This window comes from Papaver somniferum, chromosome 5 (assembly GCF_003573695.1).
Source record: "Papaver somniferum cultivar HN1 chromosome 5, ASM357369v1, whole genome shotgun sequence".
NCBI classification, from domain to species: Eukaryota; Viridiplantae; Streptophyta; class Magnoliopsida; order Ranunculales; family Papaveraceae; genus Papaver; species Papaver somniferum.
Genome location: NC_039362.1, coordinates 172,921,124 through 172,931,965, shown reverse-complemented (window position 1 = coordinate 172,931,965; position 10,842 = coordinate 172,921,124). Strand labels below are relative to the sequence as shown.

Below are 10,842 nucleotides of genomic sequence, written 5' to 3'. Positions count from 1 at the left end.
GGCTCTGAACCCCAACATACACTACCCGGTGGTAGTGATCAAAACACAGGTCGTCCCTTACGTGCAATAACAAAAGCTTTCAAGATTTTTATAATTTTGGATGTGATTACTGGAAATCCAGCAACACACTCAAATGGAGAATATGCAAGATCTAAGACATAATAAACACTAGAGCTTAAACTTATTTATTAATCTCAAGCGAAATACAAGTTACACTCGTGGGTTACAAGGAAACCCTAATCCCTTCTCCCATCCTATGAATCACAAGGAAACTCTAACTCTCTCTCTCTCTATGCTAGACCTTTCCCTCTCCAAAAGATCTCTCCGTTTACATTGTCCAAAGGTCTCTATTTATAGGCCTAAGCAACATTAGTGGCATACAACTCATATCATCTCGCCGAGGTTACTTTATGCTTCGCCCCGAGCATATTCCATAAAGTTTTTCCCCACCTTTCGCTGACTTCACGTGGTCTTGTCGGGACACCTGTCCTTTTTCTTGAGCCCTACTGTTCCTACTTCGCGGTTTATCTTCTTCGCCAAGTAATCTTTTTGTGGCTTCGCCTTTGTTCCTCTTGATGGTCCTTCTACTTTATTCGGGGTGGGGAGTTATCTCGTGCTTGGGATTTGTATTTCTCCTTCTGATGTTGACTGATTTGACAAGTCACTGACACATATCTTTGATTAGGATTTCCTTACCTTACTTAGTATGACACGTGGCAATCATATTTCGTGTACCTACATTGGATGCTGTTTCACTCTTTTCTTCATGCATTTCGGTTTTGATGTTCTTCGCTATATTAACATCACGCTATGCAGAAATTGACTTCCTGACATCTATGCCTAAGAAAATGATACTTGGTCTCTCCACTCTCTTTATATCTATAGCAACCATGATGGCAACTTTTGCGGCAACTCTGGTTATTGTTCTTCGTGGAGAAGCTTCTTGGGTTTACATTCCTGTGTCCGTCTTAGCTAGCATCCCCGTGCTCTTATTCGGTCTGTTGCAATTGCCACTATTTATTAACATTCTCACATCTACCTACGGTCGTGGTATTTTCCATAAGAAGAGAGTTGTTTTAGCCCCGCTTACTGGTATCAGTTATGGTTGATGATATGACGGAGCTAGACTTTGGTATTTGTTTGATCTCGTTTACTGTAACAAAATTTCGTATCTTGAATATTTTTATTTTTCGCTCAGTTTGATGTTTGAAAGTTGAAAATCTTCTTGTTTAGATGTCATAACAAAATTGAGTGAGCTATGATCTAGTTAGTCATTAGTTTTCATGAAGAATCTTAGGATTCGATCAACCATGACTTTTACATTTTATTAGAAATCAACAACTGGTGATGTTGAATTTATCGTGTAACATAAGTCACTACTGCTCAATAAAACAGGATGAAAACAATTAAAACAGAAACCAAAGGAAACATCCTCATACTGGGCTAAACTCGTTGCTGATCACTGGAGTAGTATCTCCCCAAGGCTAGTTGCCAATGACTGAGTGGTTGATGGGGAGACTCCCCTAGTCCCACCCAAATACCATTTCTGAATCATTTCGATTACATTTCCGTTCTCAACTTTTATCTTCAGATCTTTCTGTCCTTCTATTTCCAGCCCAATCTGCGCAAAACAATTAAGCAAAGGTCACGATGAAACTTAGTAGTAAATCTATGAAAACTATTTAGTAGTAAATCAAACTGATAATAACCTCGGCAACGGCAGGTGTGGTAGCTGAGAAATGGAAGGTAATAACAGAATGCTGCTTCAAGTATTTAGACTGAAAGAACTCAATAACTTTGTCAAGGGACTCTTCTTCTTCGTCTTCGTACTTATCAGCGGCTGCTAATTCGTCCCTCACCCAACTCTCTAGCTGCAACATGTATTGTGATCCTTTTATCTCTTTAATCACCACTACTCTCACATACTTCTCCACCGATGCTGCAAAATCACATACGAAAATTTGTCATTAGCATTTCACCTAAACAACATATTACGGGTAATATATCAAAGAGGTGTGGACTCAGTTACCCGAAACCACAGCAGCGAAAAATTCATCATCTTGGGACAATTCAGCTCCGGTTTTGCCTTTCCATTGCTGCAAATGGCTAGCAATTTCTGGTTCCAAGTAAACTCCAATTGCTGTGAATTTGATCTGGAGAAAATGTATCTCCATGTCCGTAATTCCTATCAAACATATAGTTGGACGCATAAGAAAAAAAGTACAGCCCATCGAGCTTTACAAATTTCAACGTCTAGGCACAAATTGAAACTGTCACTTCTCAAAAAAAAAATTCTCTAAAAATGTTAGAGAAATTTTACAGGAGATCGACAAACTGTGAACAAGAAGCGATGGAGCATACCTTGTCCCAACAGAGGCAATTGTTTTTCAGTAGTCACAGTGGTGATGTTTTGCGGGAAAGGAATGTCATCCACGAGCACCGTCTTAGTAGCAGACTCAACGTCCTTCGTTTCACCCACTGATCATCCCAAAATTCAAACACAAAAAGAAAAACCCAAAATAATTAAATCATTTGAAGCGTATTCTCAAGAATCATTGAACAGATAAAACTATACAAACGAAAAGACAAACTAAGCGATTTGCTGATGAAACTTACTAGTTCTTAGAGTGGTATGACTAGCTAGGGAACTGTTGCTTAACAGTAGAAGAAGTATCAGAGCTCTAGCTAGAAGAAATGAATATGGATGGTAAACAAGAAGAGAAGGAAGTGACTAAATGTACTCGGTTGTTATATAAGTTTTGAGTGTATGGTGGTGTTGTTTGGTGGCTTGGGTGGTGCTCCTACTAACCCTTCAATTCACCTACCATCCCATTATTTTTGGCTTACTTACCCGTACCACCAGCATCTTCTGGTGCACAATTAAGAAGTCGGTTGGGGGTATATTTTGTTTGTACACAACCTTCCTAATCTTCCTTTTTTGCCTCTCAGCTCAGATAAATGATACCACCATGATCCCAAATTTCCTACTAGAGAACATTTCTCTCCTATTCTTTTCTATTTTTAATATTCTTTTCTGGATTTTTTTTATTTTATCCAACACTGGATTTTCTTGCATTTCTCTAAATTTAAGCGAAATGCATAATGCGTTTCTAACTAGAGAAAACAGCCAATCTCTTCCAAAGTCTGAGGAAGCTCCCTTCATGCATGAGCCCATAACACCTGATTTTACTGACAAGTGGAAACTACCAAGGGTGGGCATCTTTGTCATTTTCAATTGCATTGCCATAGACATCAGAAAAAATATCTTCGAGAGTTGAAGTCTTTGTCTACCCCCGTATGGTACTGAATTCAACAGTACTGACGTGTCTACATTAATCACCATTCCTTTGAACCTACTTACCTTCTCGTCTACAGATGATCTGATGCTACCTAACTCGTGTTACAGTTATCTAGTTGGCCACGCCATGAAGTACTGTGATCGTAGGTCCCACCTACACTACCGGTCTACAACTTGCCAAACCCGATGGTAATTCTTAATCAATGTAGAAATATTCGCAAAGCTGCTGCCGGTAAAAGAGTTAAAGAGTCAAAGAGTTGTACATGAAATTTTTTGGTATTTCTAAGAAAAATCATGTGAGATTAACTCTAGCAGATGTAATGGTACATCCGAGTTAAAAAAAAATGACATAAATTTTATTTTAAAAAAATTAAGATTTTTTCTATATTTTCTATTTGATTTTTGAGCTTAACTTGTTGCTTCGCTACCAATCAAAGCTGCGTAGAAAGTTTGATTCTAACTGATTATTAAATAATTTTAAATAAATTTTAAATTACATGAAAAGAACCAAATCAGTATCGTTATAAGACTGGCCGGTAAATTAGATTTCAGATGCTCAAAAATATATATCATAATAAGAGTTATGCGAGGATAAAATACCCGATCGCCACGTGTCATCATCTTAAGAGATGATCTCATGATGAGACGATAAGAGAGAAGCACCAAATCATACCGCATAAAGTGGTTCGTCTGAATCAAGACGCCTGCTACAACGTCACATGAATGACGCGTGTAAGGAGTGGTCTAATCTGCTCAGACGGTCAAGTCTAAAAAGAAGGACCGCATTTAATGAAGGATCAGAAGATGCGCAAGCGAGTCTATAACACCCTAGAGAGTTCGGACGACCTATACTATAGCCCGAAGATGATACAGCACGAAGTTACTCGGAAGGGTCGCACGATGGTGCACAAGGCGAGATGTATCGGAGAGGAACCCAGCATACCATCACGAGGGATAGTATAGAAGATCGCCCGAAATCCCTTGGAAAAAGACGACAAACTCCGTGTACTCGGCGAGGCCACACCTTCACGAGTTTTATTTATCTATAAATACCAGTCCATGTAACAGGAGATGGACAACTTATGTAATCCCAGATGGTCTTTCTACAGAGAATTCCTGAGGAAGATCCAGATAGAGAGGGAGTGAGAAATCTAAGAGATATTTATAACTCCTTCAAGGGTAAGACCTATAATCATAATAAAGAACACATCTTCTTCCCGTGGACGTAGGTCTTCATGGCCGAACCACGTTACATACTTGTGTTAATAATTGGAGTCTTGTTTTTGAATAATTTTTTTCTTTCTTTAAACTATCTCTCGTAGTTCTTTGTACATTCTTTTCATCTTAATATAATTCCCTCTTCTGATAAAAAAAAAAACGTTACTTACTTGTGTCAATCTTTACTTTCTTGCCATTTACTTCTTGTTTGTGAATGAATCTAGCTTGTTAGTAGTTTTTTAGTCTTTAGATCTTCTTGGGTGTAGTCATCAGAAAAGATGCTACTACATTTTGGCGATAGAAATGGGGAGGTATGAAGATATAATCTACGTCCCTAAAACAGCTCTATATTGTTTTCATGATTTCATTAAGAAAAGGTGGATTTCATACCATTGTGTAAAGTTCTGCTAAGATGCACGAGTAGATCTCGGACTCATACACGATCTACAAAGATCAGTGAAGTTCTGATGACCCTCGAAATCAGCAGATATACACTTTTTCTCTTTGTTTCGTTAAAAATTTTCATTTTTTAAGATTTCTTATATCTTCCTAAAGATACTCAAGAGAGTTGAAGATCAGAGGGAAAAAGAAGTCACAAGCACTTCAAAATACCACTCAAGCGATCTCCTTCATGAAAGAGTTGGGAAAGATTTTTAGTCACTAAGCTTCATAAGTGAAAACATCACCTTATGAAAGTTGAAAAGACAATCTTTACTTGATTTTCAAAAAAAAAAAACTCAAAATAATCCTAGATCTTCTTCTTAGAAACTCAAATCTAAGTCAAGGGGAGAGATTAATGAGTAAATAATCAGTTTTCAAAGCTAAAAACTTGCTGAAAACCAAGAGTTCAAAAGACACAGAGATATTTTCCATAAATGAAAGATACTCTGAGGTCATCATGACCTCATCTCCCGAAGTACGATAAGGTGACGTGTAGAGAGGGGTATTTCTCCCAAGAAGAGACAAGAACGATACCCTTGACCCACCACTTTACTCTATGGAAAGGGAGAATGTTTTGACATTTTCACATGTCTTTCATAATTTTATGATAAAAGTCTTTCTATACTAAAAATGTTCAGCCTGAACTATGGCTTAGTAAATGCACGTGACCTGCAAACTTAGGGTCCCCCCTTACTGGTAGAAAAGACAAATTAAAAATAATTGCATATGTTGCAGGGAAGGCCATGGTGACGAGACAATCCACTCGAACGAACCCTGGTGATACTGGTGGATCCCCACCCGAAGGTCTAGACGACATGGAGTTAGGCGATCCAATGCACAACCGTGCGGTCCCAAGAGAAGGACAAGCCCATGAGCAATATAGAGAAGGTCTAACTGATAACTCTATCTCTGACCAAGAAGGAAACCCCTTCGAAGGTCAAGATGACATTAATATAACTCAACCATGAGGGTTGAATGATTTGCCAAGGCAAATACCAATCCGAGAGTTATAGAAGGAAAATCCTTCTGACTTCGGAGACACCACGACGATTCTTGCCACCATCCTGAGGGCACAAAATGCCCAGGATGAGAGAGTGGCTAAACTAGAAAGGAGAAACAAGAAGCTAGAATGGAGGGGCCGTACGTTAAAACGAAAACCAAAGAAAAAGGCGTCTCACAAAGGGATTCTTGAAGACGAAAATCCTTTTGAGATCTTGCAGGATGACGAGCGAGTCAATGTCCCGAATACCTCGAACGAGGAAACGGAGGAGCAATTCCCTAAGGGGAATAGAAAAATCATAAACGAGGACGAATATCCCTCGTAAGGTTCGTCCGATGTTGACCCAAAACATAGACGAGAACGAAGGAAGGAGGACGAAACCAGGAGTCAGAATGTCCCTGAGAATCTCGTGGTCACCAACCCTAAGCGAGGGGAAACCACGAAGGAAAAGTCCACTCTCTCTAAGATATGCTCATATGTTGAGCCTCTCGAAGAAGAGTCGGGCCGATCCAGATATCTCCACCCCGAAACCTCGTTCTCAGCCGAAAGGGAAGAAGGGTGAAAAAAGAAGGCCAAAAGGCGACAGACAGATGATCAATTACAAGCTTGAATTTTCCACCTGGAGGCCATGTGCAAAGAAGCACCAGGAAGGCGAGAAGGCAAAAAACTGGCGGAAGTCGTACAAGAAGCAGGGCAATCTCCACTATCAAGGAGTCTATTTTCCAAGCCATTTCCAAGAAAATGTTCACTCCCTACATTTGTGACTCCCTTCAACGGGACTGGAGATGCCATAGAACATCTCAGATCCTATAAAATGACGTCAACTCAATGGAACCATTACGACGTAGTATAGTGTAGATTTTTCCCGGAAAGTATAAAAGACGAAGCCCTGATGTGGTTCAACAACCTACCCAAGGAGTCGGTCAAATCCTTTGACCATTTATCAGAATTGTTTCTAGAGGCGTACAAACATAATAGCCGAGTCAAGCCGGAAATTGATATGTTTATTTCAACTCGCCCGAGGACCAAACGAGTCCCTCAGATCACTAGTGGCTCGCTGGAGAAAATTATGTGCCGAGATCGGGAGAGTCCCTGAAACCTACACGATCTTAGGGTTTAAAAATAGTTTAAGAAAAACGGACCCTATAATTGTCCGTATGTATGAAACCATGCCACCTAATTTGGGAAATCTAAGGGAGATTCAGGAGGACTACATAGCCCTGGAAGAACTCCAAGACGGAACCTATCACAAATTGGTGAAAGGAACTAGTAGGGGAGCCAATGTGGTAGAACCACAGGACCCTCAACCACAATTCCGAGGAGCCGGAGGATCCAATAACGGGTCAACCCACTTCGATAAACATTGAAGCGGAGGATGGAAAGGTCGAGACCAAGCCCATCAAAAGAAAGAGAAGTTTGTGAATCCAATATATACAAATTTGAACACTTCCATATCCGAAATCGTCAAGAAGATTGAAGGAAAATACAAAATCACTTATCCATGGAATAGGGGACAACATCCAGAACGTACGAAAAATAGAACAAACTTTTGTGAATTCCGTCAATTCCATAGAGACCCAACAGATTCATGCAAAGACCTGAAAAAGGTAGTGCAGGATCTGATTGATGAAGGAAAGCTTCAGGTATATATCGCGCAGCCAGCGATCCAACCAGTGGAAGGACCACCCGTACATCGTGTAGAAATACCACGCGAAGCACAATATTTGGGGTGCAATACAATCTCGCACTCGGCTGTCACTATGCCAGATGGAAACATCACAGGGCGAATCCACAAACACAACTTCCAAGGAGAAGAAGTTTTCAGCGTATCCAAAAAACCTCCCATGGAGGATTGGATGAAAATCCCTAAAACATTTTCAGCCTTGGAGGTACCATATAATTGACGAAATCACAATGACCCATTAGTGGTCACAATGGACATTGCACTCCTGAACCCGAAGGAGTAGATGAAAAGCTTAAGGGATTTCCATGGGCAATGCCCAAAGTATTACTAGACGGAGAGAGTTTTGTTGAAATTTTATTTTATGAAACATTCAAACGGATAGGCCTAAGAGATGAATGCTTAATACCATCCACCTATAACATATTTGGGTTCAACGGCTCATCTACCCGCCCAAGAGGAGAAATAACCCTCGAAATTCGTGTAGGAGGAATCCTTACACTCACCACATTCTGTGTAGTGGACGTAATTTCGCCCTACACTACCATCATCGGGCGATCCTGGATCCATGGGATCAAAGGAGTCTCCTTGACGTATCATCAGAAACTAAGGTTTCCCACACCAAGTGGAGTCGTCGAAATCTAAGGATATTCAGATGAAGCTAAATACTGTTACAATATGGACGTTCAAAAGAAACCGTTGAGGTATATGTGGATGACATGCTTGTCAAAAGAAAGCTTCCAAGAGATCATGCAGGAGATCTAGAGAACATCTTCAAACAAATGAGGAAATTCAATATGAAAATTAACCCAGCGAAATGCACCTTCGGGGTGACATCCGGAAAATTCCTGAGATACCTGGTCACCCAACGAGGCATTGAGGTCGACCCCGACAAGGTTCGGGCGATACTAGAAATGCCTTCGCCTGCAACAGTTAAAGACGTGCAGAGATTGAATGGCCGCTTGGCAGCCTTAGGAAGGTTTATTGCCAGGTCATCAGATAAGTTGAAAGACTTCTTTAGTACCCTTAAAAAGGGAGAAAAATTCTCTTGGAGGAACGAATGCAAAGAAGCTTTCCAGAAGATCAAGGAGCATCTGGCCACTTTGCCAATCCTCCAAAAACCAAATACGGGCGAACCTGTGTACATCTACCTAGCATCAACCACCACTTCAATAAGTGCGGTTTTGACTCGGATAGACGACCAAGAAGAAAAGCCCATTTACTTCATAAGTAAAACTCTGACACAACTAGAGAAAAATTACTCATATATCGAAAAGGTCATCTTATCCTTGGTATATGCAACGCAAAAATTGCGAACATATATTTCAATGCACACATAGTGACGGTCATAACCAAAGCTCTGATAGAGTCGGTGTTGGACCATGCACATAGTGCAGGAAGAATCTCCAAATGGGGGGCACAAATCAAACAGTTTGGAGTAAGATACCAAACTCAGACAGCAATTAAAACCCAAGCGGTTGCAGACTTCCTCGCTGACTTCCCCTTAGACAAAGCCGGGGAGGTCGAGGATATCCCGGGCATGGAGGACGAGCTAGAAGGGACGCCCGAATTGCTTCGGTCTGAAAATCCAAGGTGATGGGAGGTCTTCGTTGACGGATCGAGTAATTCGGAAGGGTCGGGGATCGGAACGGTCTTCACCACGCCAACATGTCGAAGGATCGTTTACAGCCTAAGGCTAGAATTCCCCGCTACCAACAATGTATCAGAGTATGAAGCTGTAATACATGCTCTCTGAGTCATAATCGCACTCGACATCACTGATGTAAGACTTACCAGTGATTCACAACTAGTCATCCGAAAAATTGACGGAGCATATCAAGCTTCGGACGAAAGTTTGCAGAGATACTTACAACTCGTTAAACATTATATTGGGCAGATCTCAAATATCATGTTCTGACACCTGAATAGGAACACTAACAGGCACGCACACAGATGCCTTGGATTTCATAGCATCCATGACAGTCGATCCTGAATCCACGAATGTTACGATTGACAGGATCATGCTCCCTTCAGTATCTGAAGAAGGAAATCCCGAAGTCCTCAATATGGACACAATAAACCAAGACGTAACTCCATCCGAAGATGATTGGAGAACACCAATTATAAAATATCTAGTTATGGGATACCTCCCAAGCGATCAGAAACTCGCACAAAAAATCATTTCCCGATCAGGAAATTACCAACTCAGAGATGGTATCTTGTACAGACAATCATACTTGGGACCATTGCTCATATGTTTGTCCTTCAAAGAAGGCTATGAAATATAAAAAGAGATCCACTAGGGATATGCCGGAAACTATAGCGGGGGCAGATCCCTAGCTCACAAGGCCAGATTACAAGGATATTTTTGGCCTCGCATGAACGAGGACTCTAAAAAAATGGCGAAGTCATGTATCGAATGCCAAAAATTTGGTAAAAGAAGGCACACACCATCAATGGACCTAAAATCCGTCCTCAACCCTTGGCCATTCGCCAAATAGGGAGTTGACATCGTTGGGCCGCTGCGCACAGGCACGGGACAACGAAAATATTTAATCGTGGCCACTGATTACTTCACCAAATGGGTGGAGGCAGAGGCCCTCAGACACATCAGAGACCATGATGTCTTCAAATTTCTCTTCGAGCATATCATATGCCATTTCGGTATCCCAGCCGCCATTGTATCAGACAATGGGGCCCAACTCCGGGGGAAAAATATTGACTTACTCTTTAACTGCTTCAAGATAAGGAAGAACAAGTCCATACCCATCTATCCCGAAAGCAATGGTCAGGCGGAAGCCACAAACAAGACCATTGCTGAAAAAATAAGTTAGATGGGCATGGGGAAAGCTGGTGCGAGCAATTACATAACGTTCTATGGGGCTATCGAACTATCCGAAGGGAGGCAACATGGATGACCCCCTTCGCTCTCACCTATGGAACATAAACGATCATACCAACAGAGGCAATGATTCCAACAACAAAAACCGAGGCTTGGGAAATGAACCTAACCTCGGACATGATACTCTCGAAGCTATCGAGGAGAACCGAGAAATCGCACTTCAGAAGCTAGAAAACTACCATCGGAGATTAGCACAATAATACAACAAACTTGTTCATCCGAGACAATTTAGCCCAGGTGACAAAGTATGGCGCGAAATACCGCCATACCAACGCGAGGCAGGAAAATTCGCTCCAATTTGG

At 41.2% G+C, this 10,842-nt stretch overlaps 1 protein-coding gene across 1 annotated transcript; it reads right to left on the bottom strand.

The window, feature by feature from the left end:
• Positions 1-1,291: 1,291 nt before the first annotated feature.
• Positions 1,292-2,772, bottom strand: LOC113283679 (probable chalcone--flavonone isomerase 3). Its single transcript, XM_026533008.1, has 5 exons — positions 2,617-2,772; positions 2,362-2,478; positions 2,030-2,185; positions 1,710-1,939; positions 1,292-1,621 (listed from the first exon to the last, which is right to left on the bottom strand). Coding segments are annotated over exons 1-5 (666 nt in total). The 5' UTR covers positions 2,618-2,772; the 3' UTR covers positions 1,292-1,459.
• Positions 2,773-10,842: the final 8,070 nt, after the last annotated feature.